Here is a 20,201-nt window from a genome sequence, read left to right as displayed (position 1 = left end):
GAAACAAAAACAATAGCCTTATTTTAGAACAGTTTGTTTCCTTGAGGACAAAAATCCTAAAAATGCTCAGCACCGTGAATCCTAAATGAGTTCCCTAGTAATTAAATTACATTGCATCAAAAAGCACATGCCTCCAGCAGTTTGATTCGGATGTTCACCCTCTAACCAGGAGTAACTGGGTGAGCAAATAGTGGGTGGAGTTGACATAAAACCATATAGAATGCTTAGCACTAAAGAAAACCTCTGAAATGGAATAGGGCCTTTTGCTTTATGATCATCTCTGGGGTTGATTCACCACTGTTTTATTACTGACTTTTGTTATTGTATCTGAATACAATTTGATTTTATGAGATCTTAAATATTACCTTTATAAACATTTCATGGGATGTTGACTCTCTATCTGCAAATTGCTTATTTGCTTATTGTATCTGTTCATTGATGCCACTGCAATAGCTTATTTTTGCATTAGCTTCTTTGTTGAGTCTATTTTATCTTCTGAGAAAACCCTGAGATGAAATTTTTAATAAGAAATCCTAAAAAAAAAAAAATATATAACTGTAACCGGTAAAGACATTTTCCCTTATAGTGTTCTGTTTGCAGCATAATTCAATCAGGGTGTTTATGCCAGTAACTGTGAGATTTCAAGAAAGTACTTTGTTTATCATTTAATCAATATGATTTGAGCAACCCAGAAAGATTTTTAAATAGTAAGCTAAATTCTCTTCACTCCTCCCGCAACTTTACCCAAGTTTCAGACTACTGCTCAATAAAGGCACTCCACACATAATTTCTTTTGCTTCCACCATTCTGACTGTGCAAACTCAACACCAATAAAAACCTGTGGCTGAATTCCATCTATACAACACGTATTATTAACTCGTTTGCAAGTAATGGGAGATGATGATGACTTCACTGGGAGAAAATACAACAGGATCATTGGGCTCCCCTCATCAACCTATCTGACAGCTGTACTCATACACCCATCACTTATTCCACTGCAAGCCTGAACATTTACATTCCACAAAGCATATAATCAATTTTTATTCAAATACAGCCCAAGAACTAGGTGTACTTAACTTCTGGAAACACATTAGGCGATTATTTCATTCATAGGAAAAATGTAATACTTGCAAAACCACAGGACCAACTGCAAATTGGTAATATGTTTCACTATTATGAAGTGTGCCCCTTGGAAACACCAGCAATTAGGGTCAAATGAAACTCCATAATCCTTCTAAATGTCTTTCATGGTTGCCTCCAGTATTTACACTTACCTGTGAAATTCATCTCACTAGGAAAGACGGGCATCTTTGAAAGGCTTCAGATACGACAATTTGAGAAGACACATTTTGCCCTGTTTCACATCAAAGCATTTAAAATTACAAAGTTTATGCTTTTATATCGGATTTGCAGAGTATTAACATTTAAATAAGCTTAAAAAAGGGGCCAGATACATAATCTAAACCCAAAAAATTAATAAAAAGCAGCCACGTTCCTATAAACGCTACAATTAATCACGATGATGAACAAAGAGGAAGCAATCCATCTCGCCATGCCAAAGAGCTGATGTAGCTCTTCTTTTCACACACCACACAGGTTAATTATTATGAGCAGATGTGCTTAGATTACAGGAAAATTTATACTCCATGAAAGCAGGCACTGAAGATATCTATTTATTTTAAAGCACAAATTTGTCCCTGTTTATTTGGAGGTTTGCTCACATGCAACTACATCAGCAAGATGTCCCAAACAAAACCCATCCATCTCACAGGACTGAGTTTTGCACTGCTTTTTATGTGCTCCACTAGCCAAACATTTCAAAAAGCTCCTGAAAAAGCTCCTACTGATCAAAGCAGCTTCTCACAAGCAGGGCAGTTCTGATTTGTCCCACAAATTCTCCACTGTGCCCTGAACAGGGGATGTCTGCTGTGACCACATGGTGTGCTCTGGGGGTTAAAACTCAACAGAAGAGATAATCCCCCAAAGGCTCTCAGGAGCTCAGCTCTGCAAGTAGCTCCTCACTCCTGCAGGCCCTTTTACGCTTGATTTTCTCAAATGCTGTTAAGTGGCCATTATGAAGATGCCCTCCAGGAGCACAAGGAATAATAAGCTGGCAGTGAGGGGCAGTGGTCAGCGAGGGCAGTGGCCGGGGAAGGCCATGTGTTCTGATGGCATGGCTGGGGCTGGAGCACTGCCCCGGCACGTCCCACATCCCCCGAGGATGTGCTGATCCCCTTCACCCTGAATTTAATGGATGCTGAAGGAGCTGGCCTTGGACAAGCCTATTACATTTTAATAGGTTGGTAAGATCCCCTTGCACTGCCTGCCTGGAGTTCAGGCAGTTCCTCTCCCTGCACAAAGAACTGGCTAAAAACAAAGATGCAGAAAGTTGATATCTAAAAGACACTAGAAAAGAGATAACTCGGAGAAATTTCAATCGCCTTGGGGCACATCACAGAAAACAAATCTATGATTGCAGGGCTGAAACTTCAGTGAACTGTCAAAAAGAAACAATAGTACTGACCCGAATTGATCAGAAAAGCTGTAAAAAGTAACATTTGCTACAAGGCTTCACATCCAAGATCCAAATTTAACACTACAAAATACCTTGCTTCGGGAGAACTCTGTCAAATACCAGAATATATTATTCAAAACTTTCCTTGTTTCACAAAGCCAATATCAGCAATCCTTGAATAAATGATGCACGCACCTGGCAAAACCAGCAGCTGCCAGCAAAAAAATTGACTTTAGAAAAATCTTTGTTAGAAGGTGACATATTTTTCATTACTATCTATTGCCATCAAGGTATAGAGATGGCTTTTTCTTGTGTAGTAATTTTATTCCGGGGGAATTCCAATTTTTTGGATGAAGTTTCACTTGATTTATTATAAATAAAGACGACGGAATCTTCTCCTGAGTCTTTTCAGAAGCAAATCAATGACGATAAGGGAAGTGGAGAAGGGGGGTTTCCAACAGGAAAAATGTTTGGAAGTATTACTACTGCAATCCTCAGAGACGGTTCAGAAAGGGCTAGACAAAGCACTCAGCATATTTAATATTTCTGAACATATTTAGGAACTGTGCCAGCAGAAAAGAGCACCAGCGGACATGTAAAGCAATTGCAATATTGACCATTTCACAGGCTCCTGCTGTATTCTCACAAGTGCAGGCACTTCATAAGCATCCCTGTCACTTCCAGTTACTCTGCTGTCACTTTAGTGCACCTGTTTGAAAGAGAGATGCTGGGAATTTTGACAGACAGTTTGAGTCAAGGTTATTCATTTATTCTGAAATTGAAAAGTCATGTCTAAAACCTCTAAGGCAGACATAAAGTAATCGGAGTAACATTAATATACAAATTCAGAGTCAACAAATATGACATCAGGATTCCTTTTACACCACCTTTGTGGCATGTCACTCTCAAAAAAATCTTGTGCTTGAAGATTTATAGTAAGCCATACTGATGAGCTCTGCCATTTAGGATGCTAATAGTCATGTTGAGTATTAGTTCTTAATCATTGAAAGAAACTTGACTCAATAATTTCCATGAAGAAGTGCTTCCAAAGTAACGCAGAAAAAGGGAAAATGCAAACTGCAACTTTTGCCAAGTTCATCTGAAGGAAATTCCCCAGACAGGTCAAACCTTTGGAGTCTGACAATGAGCAATATATGCTATAAATCAAACTCTGCATTCCTTTCAACATCTCCATTTTCCTTTCACCAACAGCTGGGTTTGTTTGTTTTTCTGTTTTTCTGTTTGTTGGTTTGGGTTTTTGTTTAGGTTGGGTTTTTTTTTTTTGTTGTTTGGGTTGTTTTGTTTTGTTTTTTCTTTTTTTTTGAGGGGGAGGTTGTTTGCTTGTTTGGGTTTGTTGTTTTGTTTTTTTCCTGGGAGGGGAGAGGGGAAGTCCAAACAATTGACAGAGTCCTTGAATGTTTTGTTGATTTAAGCAAGATCAGCATTTGAACCCAGAATTGTGTATTTCTCAAGTTAAACTACTTTGGTACTTCCATGCTGTAAGAATAAACAACTGGTCTTCATCCTTCCAATTAATGGCTCTGGAATGTCTCACAAGCTGATAATCCACTTGACTGAGATCATTATGGATAAGAAAAAGGTTATTTGGCTAAAGACAAGGAGAGTAACATCTCTAGTGTTTTCCTGACAAGTAATAGTACAAGTTTTTTAATAAACTTGCTTATTATTGGTCATGATTCAAGTTTTCCTATTTAAAATGGCTATTTGAAGAAAGGTTCTCCTTAAGGCCATTTTCAAGAGAACCTGGATCTCATCCTGCTCAGCTCAGATGAATTTTTAACAATTTCTCTATGAATCGCAGCGGCTTTGGCATGAATTGTCTTTGGAGTTGTAAACAGCACAACTGTGACAAGGAGGAAATTAAAATTTTATAAAAGCAAAAGTAGATCTAAATCAGTACTGAATGAGCCTGCCTGCACATGGAGAGGTGAACAAGAGAGATGTGAAAATGTTATATAAAATAACAAACAAAAGAGGAGACCAACCAGGACACAAATGCCTCAAGAACAAAGGATGATTCAATTAAACTGAAAATCATCAAGAAAGTGGAATAGTTTACTCACTGCAGGGTTACCCCGCTGAACTGAGGTATGCCAGACACACACAGGGGCCAAAACCCAGTGACATGAGCTCATTTAAAATATTAAGGATTAGAAACCCTCATGTTTGAGGCTCCAAGTGAATGAAACACAGAGGTTTAGGATGAAATGGCTCCTGTATTTCTGATAAAGAGCACACAAGGCTGTGTGATCAGCTCTGCTTACAACCATCCTGCAGCCACAGAGAGATTTCTGTTCTACTCCAACATCCTCTGCACAATCCATGACGTGTCACCACCCAGCCTACTGTTCACAGAATACAAATTTCTCAAGATTTGTGTGAAAAGTCTGAATCAACTGCTCATAACTAGGATTTTAAATCACTGGAAGCTAGTGGTAAAAACAAGTCGTAATTGGAAGGGCCTGTCTCCAGTTTGAGGGAGAGATTGCTCTTCATTATGTCTCTCATTATGCCTTTCATCCTCCTGACTAAGTCTTGGCACAGTTTGGTTCTCCTTAGACCTCTTTCATCTACTATACTCTGTTTAATGACAATCCATCATTTAAAAAAGGACCCCAAAAACGACTTTCGCCAATGATAGTTGCTTAGATCATACAGACTCCACACTAGATAAAAGAAATCTTGGGAGGACCAAAGAGAGCTGAACTTAATCAGAGGGATGAAAGACAAAATGAAAATCTATCTACCCTTACATTTAAAAAAGGAGTTTCCTTCAGATAAGATGATCTCGACTCTCTCCCTCTGTACCTGTTAAATATGGTGTGAGCACTGTCAGATCCTGTGTGACTTTTATGATTGAGGTGCTCCAGCAATTCCTGTAAATTGTAAATATTTGGATGGTGCTGTCTGAGGTGACCAGGCCACTTCCTATTGATCTAAAACCCTTTTTCCCCCCCTCCTTCCTCCTAATCAAGGCAGAAATACATAGCCTGGCAAGCTTTGATGTCCCTCTGCTTTACTCCTCATTATTTTGATCTTTTAACAATCCCTCTATTGGTACATGCCCCTAGCATGCATTTTCAGTGTCCGTGCCTTCTGGCTTCAAAAGGCTGTTCTACCTGATTAAGGCTTTTTATTCCTTTCCCCCAGAAAACAAATGCTGTGTGTGGTACTGAGATGCAGATATTTATTTTGTTTTCCAGTTAAGAACAGTATATAGTTAAGCTAGAGAGGTTGCTTATTGCCTTCTACAGAGCAGAATATACTGTCCTGGTTTTCAAGGAAATCAAATACATGTAATTTATCTGATGCAGTCTCCATCATCTTTATTTTACGGAAAGTCTACAGATCATTGAGTTGCCTTTGGATAAAATGCTGCACTGTAGATTGCTGTCAGGACAAATTCTCTGAGAGTCTCCTCAATTTTTATGTTGCTGGCATAAGGCTACAGTGACAGAAATGACTCGGAGTCTCTCCTGCTATTAGTTCACGTCTATAAAGTAATGTCATGCCAATTCTCCTACTGCCTATGAAATACTCTGAGAGCAGCTCTACCTGAGCTGGAAGCTGGGCAGACCCAGGCTGAAATATAGTTTTAAGTGTCCTCTGATGCCTGCTGACATCCCCCATTAAAAACAGGAGGGCAGTCCACCATCACTCTTCTGTGAACAACCTGTCACTGGAAAACCAGTATCAATCTTTCTTCCCCTTGTCCTATCAACTCACACCCAAAGAAAGAAAAATTGGTCTACAGGAACACATTAGCTGGAAGATCAGTGGGATGCAATACAATATGAGGACAAATTTCCATGCCCCACTGCAGTGCCCAGCTGCAGATTCCAGCCCTGCACATTTACATAGACACCTCTGCTACAGCACCAGGTTTTAAGAAATTGGCCCAGGATGATTTCTATGCAAGCAGGTGATTTTATTTCTCATAAATTAAATTGCAGGAATATCAAAGGCAGCCCAAATGCTCAGAGAGATTGATCCACTATATCTCACATAGCATCATCTGTCCTTTTCCCTCCCCACCTGCTGCCAGTCAATTCCAATGCTACAAAACTTAAATTAATCCCACAGAAAATCTCCCTGGGAGAGGATATCTTCCTCATTCCACTGGTGCAGGGAAGGCTAAGAATGCATACATACATGTACGACATTAGTATGGCATTTTTGTCTCCCCCTCCTTAATTTTTCCTGGTTTGCTCCCTTATGAAACAGTCACATGTTTTTGTAGAAGTAAATGTCCTATCAATTTTGAAGTTAAAAACAGATCACAGCCTATAGGTAAACTGTAAGAAACTGGACACAAGCAATCCAGATTCATGCAATCCCACACCCATACTGCAGTGATCATTCTCTCCATCTCCTGTGTGCAGAGATACATAGCTCACCAAGAATGAAGATTCGTTTTAAATGCAAAACCAAGGGTAAAGTTTCATTAAGCTCAAAAGATTTTCATTTGTTCAGTGCTATTCACCAGAGGTAGACTCCTAAATACTTAATTTCTTTCTGTTAATGAAATTTGGGTATTCTGAAAAAAGAAAGGCTCCTAACCTATTCTGAATCTATTGGCAAACCACAAATTGGAATTACTCAAGAGAAAGTTTTGGTGTTTTTATCTGACCTCAATTGTTTGTCATTACTTATGGTGGCAGAAGGTGTTATGGAACAAAAATAAAAGGGAGGATTGCTTGTTAAATATATTCTGTTTTATGAAACAGAAGAATAAATTTCAGGAACTTGGAGGTGAGAAGGAAAATGTAAGCAATGCAAAATTTTATGATGGGTGCTTTTTTACAACAGGATAATGCCACTCCCACATAGTCCATAAGTCTGAATTCCACACTTTACAGTACTGCTGCCCACCTTTCTACAGGGCAAGTTCTGCATTTGACTTTTTTTTCTTTAATGAAAATTTCACTTTTCTGATTTTGGAGCAGCTCGAATTTATCCGCCATGTATTTTTGGTCTGCCCTTCACAGCACTTCTGATTTGCAGTTACCCAGATGTGTTACAGATGTGCTCTCCAGTTCATCATCCACACTGTCAGCAGAAGCACTGATGACAGCACAGGGTGTGTGTGCCCCGTGGGAAGCTGTCAGGATCTGATACAGAAACCTTTTTAAAGCCCTCCTGGCTGGCAGCAAATGGCTGATAACAGAGCTTGCAATGGGTTTTTTCAACAAGTTGCACAACCACCTCGCCCTGCATTTCTCCAGGTCATACTTGCTTATTGCACAGGGGACTCTGTCATGTGGGACTGGACTCAATGTCTTCCTGAAGTCAAGAGAATATTATCTGTGCTGCTTTTCACTTACCTTATTGCTTGACCCCCAGCCCACCGCCTTGTGAAGGAAAGAAATCAGATTATCAGAAACAATAATAGTGAATCAATTCTGGTTTGGTTGTTTCTTACCACCTTACTGCTCTCCATGTGTTTATAAGCTAAAAACTGCATTATCAGTGACAAGAGGATAACAACACAACACATCCTTTGTGAACTTGCAATATGATGTAGAGTAATTATATCTGTAAAGTGTTGGTGAAACCCTGGGCAGACATGACTGATACACAGACCAAAGCTCTTCAATCACCTTTCTGAATTTCAGTGTCATCCTAGACAAACATTGCTTCACAAAGTTCTTTTTCAAGTGTATCACAAACAAAATTCAGCTCCTCTTTTTACCCTGGTGATTATTTTCCCCCTCAATTATTTGCTCCCAATGCCACCAGCTGCCAGGCAGGTGTTTTCCAGACCAGAACTCTAGCTGGGACCACTCAAGTTCAGCTTGCTGTGCTCCATTTGTGTCCCTGTAACCTACCTGTCACACCCTAAACTGGAACCACCAGAAAAAACACTGACCATCAAATAAACACCCAGCATGACTCAGAATAAGGCTCAAGGTGCCATTGTCCTACCAGAGAAAGCTAATACTCGAGGCAGCTGCTGTCAGCTGGACAGATTGACACACAGGACTCACCTCAGAGCCCTGCTCAGAAAATATCACCAGCAAACTGAAGCAGTTGAGTCTCTGCCAGGTTTACTGTCATAATTGCATTCCTTGTAAACTTCAGGTTATCACATTGCCTTCAGCCTGCAAATTGTCACAGGATTCTAATATGTACCTCCTGAAATTGGTAATTCTGTGCAAAAGCATTCTGCAACTCAAATCACAATGATGTGTTAATTTAGCTAATCAGCAGTTATATTAACTACCTACAAAACAGGGAATAAGAACTGTTGGGTGAATTATCAGATGAGCAAAGAAAAAAAATGGTAACACTGATGCTTTTTTGATGGCACATCTCATTATAAATAGGTTACCCTAAAATAATTGTAGCAGAAACAACAACAGCGTATTTGGCCATTACTGAGTTACTGATGAAAGATACACAAGATAATACAGCTAAAGTATGCCTGTTTGAAATATTTGTGTAGATGCAATCTTAACAGGCTATATCTAAACTCATCTTTTCATCTTGCTTAATATCATGCATTAACTTGGTCACTATTAAGCTTGTTATCACAGTACTGCCTGTATTTTATGTAAGATTTTACTGGAACTGTCACTGCATTTAGACACACTTAGGAAACTTAGATAGCAGATTGTCACCATTTTTTTCTCAGGATGATAAACTCTTGGTCTGAATCAGTCTAGAACCAGTCTTGTCTGCAATGTCCCTACAGATATCAGAAAGCTCCAGAGCAAGAGCCAGAAACCTGCAATGAAGGACACAGGAATTTTAAATTGCTCGAGTCCAGTGCTGCTGCATCCCACTTTTTCACTGTCAGTGCATACATCAACTTTTCAACTGTAACAGATTATATTTAACACTAACCATCTTAGCAAAGTCCATGTGGTGTGAATTTACAACCCAGCTGAAGCAGGAAAGGAAATACATCCTGTGTGGTCTGACAGTAGAATAACCAAAAGAAATAGACTCCTGAGATGCTCCATGGGGCTGTCTGGGATGGATCCACCCTGTGACCTCCAGTGAGCCAGGAAGGGTTCTGTTCTCCAAAGCAAAGGAGTAGTTTCTCATTGCTGCACTGGTGAGTCTGCATTGTTGCTTTCTTGCACATAAATCAATAAACTATCTCTAAAAATATTTCCTGCTCTGTGTCACAGCATTTCTGTATTCTTGTGATGGGGAGCTACAGCTCTGAGATGGACTTACTGTCTCATTAACAGGGGGAAATATGGTCAAATCCTCCAAATGAATCAAAGTGACAGGAGCAAGAGAAGTGAGACATGGCATTTTCCATTGCTGCAGCTTTTCCTTGCTTTTGGAAAGTAACTAGCTTTTTCATAATCATGTTGTCAGTGTATTTCCAAGACTAGTTTTTAAAGCAGAGTCTCATTAGACCAGTCTGGTCTTTAATACATGTCTATTTATGCTCCCAATGGCGTTTGAAGCAGCCTTCAAAGACACTTACAACAGGCTCTCCATCCACTAATTAAACCTTAACAATCTCTTGTAATGAGCAACACATTATTCCCCAAAAACTGTGTATGACCCAGGTGCCTGTTCATGTCAGCACTGAAAGGAGAGGTCATTCCTGAAGGATCTTCCATCACAAACATCTGAGAACAGGGAGGTCACCAAAGAGCACCTGAAGAAGAAGCAATTCTCATGAAATCACGGAATGGTTTGGGCTGAAAAGGACCTTAAACGCATCTCATTCTACCCCCTGCCATGGGCAGGGACACTTCCTCTACCCCAAGTTGCTCCAAGCCCCATCCATCCTGGCCTTGAACATTTCCAGAGATGGGGCAGCCACAGCTTCTCTGGGCAGCCTGTGCCAGTGCCTCACCACCCTCACAGGCAAGAATTTCTTCCTAATCTCTAATCTAACCCTGTTCTCTGTCAGTTTAAAGCCATTCTCCCTTGTCCTGTCATTCCATTCCCCTGTCAAAAGTCCCTGTCCAGCTCTCTTGGAGCCCCTTTAGGTACTGGAAAGGGCTCTGACATCTCCCTGGAGCCTTCTCTTCTCCAGGCTGAACAACCCCAGTTCTCAGCCTGCCTCCCTAGCAGAGGTGTTTCAGTCTGAGCTCTCTGTGAATTCCCCTGGACCTGCTCCAACAGATCCACATCCTTCTTGTATTAAGTGCCCCAGAGCTGGATGCAGAGCTGCAGGTGGGTCTCACCAGAGTGGGGCAGAGGGGCAGAATCCTCTCCCTCACCTGCTGCCCACCTGCTTTGGATACAGCCCAAGACAAAGTTGGATGTTTGCACTTCAAGCACACACTGCCAGCTCACTCTGAGCTTCTCATCAACCAACACTCCCAAGTTCCTCTTCCCAGGGCTGCTCTCAATCCATTCTTCCCCCAGCCTTTGTTTGTGCTTAGGATTGCCCTCACCCCTGTGCAGGACCTTTTCTCACAGCCTTGACACCTCCTAGTAAATTAGTCCCTGGTGGAGGCAAATGACAGCTGTACAGCAACACAAAAGTTTGCCAAGCTCCTCATTTACTGTTGGAAATGTTGTCTGTGTAACTGTCAAGCAACAGCAACATCCACACCCTGTTTTACTTGAGTGCCCTGGCTTGAGGGCTTTTTGCCAACCATGCCTCAAGTTTAAATAACAACTATATTTATTAATTGTATTGCCTAACTTTGTCTTTCCTATAGAACTGCTTGCTGAGTAAGTTAGTCCACTGAAGCTGATGTAAAAAATGAGTCTGTTGTAATTAGTGTAATATCTTTCCAAGATAAAACCATAAAAACTGCAGCTTCAGACAGCTGTCATCTCTTTGGCTATTCTGCTTATTATTCACAGACAAACTCTGATATCTTCTGCATATTACACAGTATGTTTACATGCAATTTCAGTGAAAACACTCAAGGAACAAGATCTCTAGTATCTATCTCAGAATCTAGCCGAGAGAAAGAATGGAGCTTGAAAGTCATTTCAGACCTCATTTTCCCTCTGTACAGTCATTGTCCTAAATAGGTACACATAAACAGATACTGCTTTTCTTTAGAAATAATTTATATGAATTCCATGTTCTTATATAATTGGCTAGATACGACTGTCACTGAAAACTAAAATCCTCTACTTTACATGACAGTCAGGATATGGACAGAAAAAAAATCTAAAAAATGGATGCTCCAAAGAACAGTGAGACTGATTACCTTGCCTTCAGAGGTAAAAGGGTAATTGCTGTCACATGGTAAAAAAGAAATCAGGCAAATTCATATGAATACTCTTAGGAGAAGAAGCACTTACAGGCTAAAGATGCTGTACATTATGTAAGGCAATTACTGTGTGGAGTGGTGGTGATACCTCGAATGCAAGCTCATTCACAGGAGGCCTGAATATTGCAGGAAGGCATCATCTATCTGTCACACCTGGGATTCTTCTACTGATGGCACAGATTCCCCTGAAAATACCCCACTCACAGTATCATACAAGGCAATTTAGGACAGAAGGAACCTCTGAAGATTCCAAGCCTGCTCTAAGCAGGATCAACCTCCAAGTTAGAAAAGGCTGCTCAACGCTTTTTTTGTTGTGTTCAGTATCTCCAAGGAATCTACAGTCTCTCTGGGCAGCCTGGGAATTTTTCTCACTCCACCCTATGACTTATCTTCTGTTAATTCATTGTGCACCTCTGGGAAGTGTGGCACCATCCTCTCTGTGAACTCCACACCAGACATTCCTCCAGGCTGAACAAGCCCAAATCCCCAGCCTTACCTCATATGTTAGTTCAAAGTATCTCCAAAACCCCCTTCCCAGTGAAGAATGACAGGACCAGAAGCTCTCCAGTGCTGGGGTTTACAAGCTGAAGAGCCTCTGCAAGGCATGTAAGCAAACACCTCCCTTGGCTAAAGGGCTGCTCCTGACAGCACAGAGCACCTCTGCACACTCCTGAGGAGTCCAAGCAGCAGCAAGGAGAGGTATTAACAAAACCTTTATGAAAGTTTCCTTTACTAAAGACATCTATAGATAAGATACACAATTGCTGAAAACCCAGCAGCCTCTTTTCCAGACACAGTATGGTCAGAGTTAGCAGCTTGGTTTCAGCTGCCTTCTCTGGGCAGATCACTCCCCTAGTTCATACAAAATATCTTTAAAAATCTTCTTCCATGGGTTTCACCTGGGAACTCATTTTCCTGAGACCCCACTCCTCTTCAATAACACCCAGCAGACTGGTTCTATCACTACTTGTAATTATGAAAACCAAAGCTGTTAGAAAAGCCACAGTTAATTACAAAAAGTGAACGTGGCACTGAAACAATTTTTGCTTAAACCCACCAAGGTATGTTTTTCATGATTACCCTAGAATAGCACATAGCCTAGGTAATTATTGGAGGGCTCTCCACAGAGTAAAAGTAAGTGTGATACTCTTCTATTATACTTTTAACTCTGTCAGAGTAAGATTAACACAAAGTTCATGCACCTAGTAGAATACAGACATTACCATCCCTTCACACAGAGTCTGAGCAATACAATTTACAGATTTGAAAACCTTGTGGTCAAAACCTACTTAAAGATATTTACTCCTTTGAGTTTGAGTTTAAAACACATTTCTTCTTTCAGATACATCCCACATACTGTCAGGGCTTTTCTTTCTTCTCCTTTGTTTCCAGATTATATAAGAAATTCATTTCATCTTTAAAGAATAGCTTCTACCTTTGTGAAGGAGTAAATTATTATGTCAAGTTTCCTCAGTTAGCATACCTGTATAGCAATTTTTTTTCAATAAAAATAACCTTTTGTTAAAGGTTTCTTTATATTTCCCAGGAGACTGATAACAGCCACATCTCCAGCCATCTGCAGGCACCACTACAGACTCTGATGCATACTCTGAACAATGACATTCTTCTCAACACTTCTGTTCAGACAATGGGACCGCTAATTTCTAAATGCTTAATTATGCCAAGGGCAGGAGCCTGAAGCCTTTACCCATGCTGAATTTCTTCAACAGTCTTAATGAAAATCAGGCCTCGGGCAAATCATTAGTAAAATTCAAAATCATGAGGAAATTATCCTTTCCATTTTTAGCACAAAGAATGGATTACTTCATAAAGGCCTATAGATAATTCATTTAAAGCTCACACGCTTCAGCTTTAGGCAGAAGAACAGGTTAAGATATTTGAACATCAAGCACAGATCTCCTCCCATACTCCAAGCCATTGTATTAGTGGTATTTTCACGCCCAGCACAGCAGGAGAACTGTATAATGCATGCAGTCTATTTTATAAAGTATTTCAGTTAGTTTCCAAATTATCTACTGCAAAAGAGCAAAGACCCTACTTAAATGCCACATCCAACACCTGAAATGCCTGGGGCTGGATGGAGGATCTTACCCCTGGCCTGCAGCCCGTGCCCACACGCCTCACTCTGCCCTGGCACTGCCTGTCTCACCGGCTCTGGCACCAGCACACAAGGACTCCAGCGGTGGCTCCTCCACCTGCAAGGGGAACAGTGAACAATGAAGGGGTTAAAACTGGAAAAGGGGTGACACAAATCTGGGCACAAACTTCAGTTACCAATCCTAACATGCTGTGGGGACTTAGAGCTGTAATAACTCCTGGAATAAGCACTGGGAACTGAAATCCAGATGCCAGGCTCACCTTCTAGGAAGCCACATCCTCCTCCAGCAACATCCCCCTTACTCATTTTGCAGGGCATGATTCAAAGTTGCCATAGGAAATATCTCCAGTGGGCTCTGAAACCAGACTCTCCTCCTGCTCTCAAACAGCTGATGCTGTTCCCAGTCTGCTTTCCATGCTCACAGGTGTGCCAAGCCAGGAACAGCAGGAAGCAGCTTCCCATGGCACCAGGCAGAGCCTTGTGTCCCCTGCCTGGCACTGCCTTCAGCTCCTCACTTTGCTCCAGGACCATCTCCCGTGGGATGTGCAGGCTGGAGATTTGTATGCAAAGATATAATGTTTTTCTATTTGCTAATATTGCACAGCAGATGGGCCACAGAATCGTAATGAGGAGCAGTGAGTAACTGCTCTATTGTACTATTTGTCTAATCAGAACTTTTGAAGTGTGTACTATTCACTGGAGTGAGAGTACCAGGGGAAAACACAAGAGTTTCTGCAATAAGCATGCAATTATGATTAAGGCACTCAAGGGCTTGTGGTCCCAAAATAGCTTACACTGATTTTTAGATACAATGAGGGGGGAGTTCCCAGCAACAGCTTCCTTACACACATCAGACCCTGAGGTTACCATTTCTAGGAGCTCTGTCTATTGGTGCTTGTTCTGATGATGACAGATCTACTGAAATCTCCAATTTGAACTCTACTTTTACACATTTTGCAAAGTACATTATTTGTTTAAAACTCTGCATCTTCCAACATTATGGAAATAATGGCAAATTATTTCTGTAATTTCCATAAAATGTTATTTTCTGGTGAAAGTACTGCAGGATGAGCCATTTCTGGAGAAGTGGACACCCACTGGAGACTGATTCCAAGTTAACAGTTTTTACCTATACACTGGACAGATGGGAATATCTTCACACTCTCTTTCCTCATACAAAGTGTCTGGACATGCCTGTCCCCCACTGGCAGCATCCTGAAGGATAATCCTGTACCGGGACTGCTTCACTGCAGTGGCATTGCCTGTAAAGCAAAAAAAAAAAAAAAAAATTGCCTTTAAGACAGAGTTGGCACTCAAAATTAGTGCTCTAGCTGCCTTAGTTAGAAACACCCTCTGTGTTTCATTTATATTTTGAAACTATGAGTACTCTGTAAAATTACTTCCTTTAAAAATGTCTATTTAACAGAACACTGAGTCAGAAAATAAATAAATAAGAAAACAAACACTTTAACCAGGAAAAAGAATAAAAACAAAGAAACAAACTGTCATAATGGAAGGTTTTGTTTCCGAAAACACATTCTGGTGGTCTCAGGCTGCTACCTTCTTTACCTTTAAACCAATCTGTAATCCATCTTTATGGCTCTAGAAATTAGAAATGATAACTTCCTGATAGGAAAGCCATTGTAACCAACAGAGGCTAACTCTCTACTTAACCTGAGCTGATGCAAGATCAATCCATCTAGAAACACAGTTCACAAAATCCATGGCACAGGATGCAGCAGGAAAGACAAGAACAAGATTTATCTATTTGTCTCTACAGCTAAAGCAAACATAATCCTTGGCTGTGTGAGTGGTAAGTGCAAAGTGAGAGCTGGTTTAACCACTGTGGATGGCATTAGTACTTCTGTGGGTACTGTATTCTCACTTCAAAAACAGGTGCTAGAAAAGTAAAAAGGGATCTCAGGAGAGCTCCTTAAAGGATTACAGACCACGTAAAATTCTTTAAATAGTGGACTTCAGCAAATTTCTCTGAAAGAGGAAAGCAGTGTGCCAATAAGCCCACTATGGGTATTGTTTTTCTAGCTCAGAGTAAGGGCAAAGCTGCAGCAGCAAAATTACAGTTTAGTAGAGTAGAAGGGAAACTTAGAAATCACACCACGAACACAAAGTACAGATCAAATTAAAATGTTTCCTTTTGGACCAAGTCATACAAGCCTTCACTAGCAGATGTGACACCACAGTGAGATCACTGCAGAGGGACACTGGAGCTGGCAGGAGGCTGCTCACCACAGCTGCTGCCAGGGGCAGGAAAAGCACATCCAGAGAGATCCTTCTGCTGCTCCTCTCACAGCCACGACCTGAGGCAGCTCTGCAGCTTCCTACAGCCTCCTTTCAGATGCCTGATTTGGTGCCTGCAAAGCCTCACAAAGAGCCTTTTCTTAAAATCTAGCCTACACCATCACTCCTGTAAATTGTTTTAGCTTCTGTCCACTACAAGAAGAAAAGAGGTTTCTCCTTGTCACCTAAAGCCTAACCTTCATGAAATTGCAAGGGCTTGCATCCATTCTAAGCCTTCCCCTCTCTAAACTAAGCAACCCCAGTCCTTTGTGGGTCCAATTCAACTCCCTCTCGTTGCTCTCCTTCTCACAGCACTGTCCCCAATGACTCCCACCTGCAGCCCCTCCAGGGCACACTACAGTGACCCTTGGGGCCTCACATACAACATGTCCAGGAATTTGACAAGTCTGGTTTGTGTTTTAGCATTTCCAGCTGTTGCCTTTCATTCATTTCTTATTCCATTGTATCTCCAGAGGTGCCTGAGGCCACAAAGACTATTTAGGGAGCAGAGCACTTCACACACAGCAGAGAGCAGGAAAGCTGGGACTCTTCTGCTTGGAGACAAGGCTCCAGGACCTTATCAATGTGTATCAATAAACTATAACAGGCAGTAAAGGAGACACAGACTGACTATTTTCACTGTGATATCCACTGTGAGATTTTTCAAGCAGCTGAGTACCCATTTAAGAGTGATTTAATTTAAGCCACTGTTCCTCAGCTTCCTGGTAAAAGTTTAATGTGCCAAAAATCTACCCCTTCCCTTAATTGGAACAGCTATGCTGTCAGAAAAAAGAGGAGATTAAATTTATTGGGCACAATTTGTTCTCAATAAATCCTCACTGGCCAGTTTACTACAATCTGATTCTTGCAATGTTTATAACTTAAATAACAACTTGTTCTTGTGGCTTTCTACATAATGAAGTTAGGATGAGTAATCTCATCTCATCTAACTCATCTAACTCATTTCATCTAATAAGTACAATTTTTGTGACCTTTCTTTTTGGGAGAGTGAAGGTGAGGGGGAGAGTTTTGGTTAGGTTTTTGCCCTTTGGACAGGCTTTCTTGGAGCTTCTAGGTCTTCTGTACTCCTCTCAGCATAGAATATGTTCCCAGGAATTGTAGATACCAATTGCTGCAGTTTGTTGAAGTCTCTTTTTTTTTTTTCCAAATGTCTTGTTGATATTGCCATCCTTCCCTTTCAAGAATCGTGAACTCTATCTCTTTGTGATGATTTTCATTCAAATTATCTACCACCATTAGAATCTTACCCATTTCCTTCCTATTAATCAGTACCAAATCTAAATGAGCTTCCCACAGTAATTTTCTCCACCTCAAGAAACTAAATTATCCTCAACATTTATTGCACCTTACTCAAACCCCATTTTCAAAATTGAATTTCCTCACTGGCTTTTCTATAGCATTCCTTACAAATGTTAATGAGCATAATTTTTATATTTCAGCTGAAATTGCTATAGCCCGATTTTTCCAGAGTGGAGGACTGTCCTTTTAAAGCCAAACTGATTTCAAGCATGGCTAGGACTGTTCACCCTCCTGAAAAAAGTCAAGCCTCAAGACCTAAGGAACATCTTAACTTCTCTGTCCTTGACTTTGCAACTCAGATAATGTTTCTCATTTCAAATCTGATTTAAGGCATGGGGAGAAAATGGGACAGCTACTATCTAACATTTCATGTAAACTTGCTTAGAGAATTAAGTAACTGTGAAATTTCTAACCTTCCTCCTGGACAACCAATGCCCAGAAGAGAAGAGGTACTCACAGGTACCATCTATTTTCAGAAGGAAGATGAAAAACATTATTTATTGTTAGTTGTTTGCTTTTTTTAATCTCTCTGTTTTAAATCCCTGCTGACAGAGCAGAGAGCACCTCATCCCTGCTGAAAGCAGTTACCTCTCCAGGCCACCTTCACCCCCAGGAAAGCAGATGACAGACGAAAATCTACCTTCTGCTGATTCAGATCATTTCATATTCTGAAACCACCCTACTGGCTCTTTGATTCTTTTTTCAATCCATCCTCAAAGACCAGGTAAAACAGATACATTACAGAGGACTGCAGTAGGCAGTTGCCAGATTTAAGTCTCTGAAATGGCAGAGAATCAATAACTTGCAGTGACCTCCCTGTTCCTGCCTCCCCAACAGGTGTTGGGATTCAGTGGCACTTCCTTTGTGAATTATGTTGTCTGTCCATCTGTTCCTGCCCTGAGTTCAGCACTGTCTGCACTTCTGAGGCAGCAGATAATCTCCTGCCAGAAGACAGACGGTTGTCTGATGACATTTAAATGGAGGGAAAATGTCAGCTTTTTTATTGTTAGATGGTAAACTCGGAAGTATTTCCTCAGATAAACTCCCAACAGCTCAACTGGGGAAGTTCTGTGTAAAGCTGATTTAGTGATTCCATGTTTGTCTAAGTTCTGATCTTATGCTGGTACACAATTAATTTTAAATCTGCCAGGCAATACCTGTTCCTGCTTGATCTGATTAGTAATTCACCATCTGTATATTGCTTTCATTAAATACAACTTTTCTATAAAAAAAAATAACACCCCTAACAACTCACGTATGTATAGTGGCTTTGAAATTTCATTACCGTGCTGAGGTTTTAATTGTGCAATGCAAATTAAAAAAAAAAAAAGAATCTTGCAATGCAGCCATATCAATAACAGATTTAGCAAAAAACAAACTCCCTCATCTAAGAAGTTTTAATTTAGAATTATATTAAAATGATAACGCTGCCAAGGAGGTTAAATAATTAATTTCTTCTCATTTTAATTGTAGACTATTATTTAATAAACAAAGTAATTTACCAGGTAATTTATTCCACTTCTTCATAGGCAGCTCATTTAAAGTCTAAAAATAAATTGCTAATTAAAACAGGATTCACTGTTTTAGAAAGCAACTCATTTTCCTGTAAAATCTAACAAGGACTATGCTGAAGCATCCACTGAGAACCTTTGAAGGGCAAGGAAAATGAAATATCCTGATAACTAAGCAGACTTTCATCCAAACAATTAATGAAACACACAGATTTGTCAGAAAACCCAACACTGGATGATCATAAAGAAACTTTGTTGTACACTCAGTGCCCCAATGTTAACCAACAAGATCAAAGAGATGTTTGGCCCTTGAAAAACCACAAAGCACAGGAGGTATTTGCACAACCCTGTAGCTACACCCAGGCTGGACAAGAGAATTATATTTCATATAATGTAGCAATTCCATACAACACAGGGGCCTTGGAGGTCTGACTGAAAGCAGAAACCCAGAAGGAATTTTTCTCCAAATTTTGGCGAATTTACATCTCCAGAGCTGCTCACAAGGATCCCACCTGCCCAAGAACATCAGTGTCAACTCAAAAGTCAAGGTCCAAAGTCCTCAAGTCCAAAACTCAGGCAGACGAATTATTAGATGGTGTGAACTCCATCAGCCACATTTCTAGGCCAATTCTCTAACTTCTCCCCCAAACTCTGATTTCTTTCAGGCTTACCAGGCTGACAGGCTGTGGGACAGGGAGTCCACTCACTGAACAGTGTGACAACACAGTCCTTCCTGCAGGGCAGCAGACACGGCCGCACCGCCTCCGGCCGGATGGACTCTGGACACCTACAGACCCAAACATGGAATTAAAATTAAAAATATGGAGAAAGGTTTTACTCCTAAACCTTGCACAGGGCTCTGAGCACACTGCCATAGCAAAGGCACCACTGCTGGTCAGAACAAGCCTTATTTTTCTTCTCCTTCACACTCATGCAACTCAATTGAATTCAGTACATTTCAAGGATTTAAAAAAAAAATATTCTTTTTTTAAATGGGGAGCTCAGCTTGATGTCTACAGGCTAAATGTAGCTCTGTCTGCGACATCAAAACCACAAAGCTCATGGGAGTAAAACAGATATATTTATTACCGAAGAAAGTGAGTAATTTTGTTTATAAAGTAGTCCTGTTTTAGCACAACATGCAACAGCCTTCAAACCACCTGTCTGTAGGGGCTGATGACATATTCCTCAACTTTCAACCCCCAAGGAAC

General features: G+C 40.7%; 1 protein-coding gene across 3 annotated transcripts in view; it reads right to left on the bottom strand.

Annotated features, from left to right (window-relative positions):
- THSD7B (thrombospondin type 1 domain containing 7B) overlaps positions 1-20,201 on the bottom strand; it is a 295,328-nt gene that overhangs the window by 108,752 nt on the left and 166,375 nt on the right. For all 3 annotated transcript variants that reach the window (XR_014853539.1, XM_085067129.1, XM_085067128.1), the window contains exons 11-13: positions 19,662-19,777; positions 14,991-15,123; positions 13,855-13,958 (exon numbers count right to left, since the gene is read on the bottom strand). Coding sequence is in view for 2 of the 3 variants with exons in the window: in XM_085067129.1 (XP_084923255.1) it covers positions 13,855-13,958; positions 14,991-15,123; positions 19,662-19,777 (353 nt within the window). In the remaining variant the exon portion in view is untranslated. The remainder of the gene's footprint in view (positions 1-13,854; positions 13,959-14,990; positions 15,124-19,661; positions 19,778-20,201) is intronic.

The sequence above is a fragment of the Lichenostomus cassidix genome, chromosome 7, assembly GCF_008360975.1.
Source record: "Lichenostomus cassidix isolate B80296 chromosome 7, HeHo_3.0, whole genome shotgun sequence".
Classification (NCBI taxonomy): Eukaryota; Metazoa; Chordata; class Aves; order Passeriformes; family Meliphagidae; genus Lichenostomus; species Lichenostomus cassidix.
This window is presented reverse-complemented; position numbering and strand designations above follow the sequence as displayed.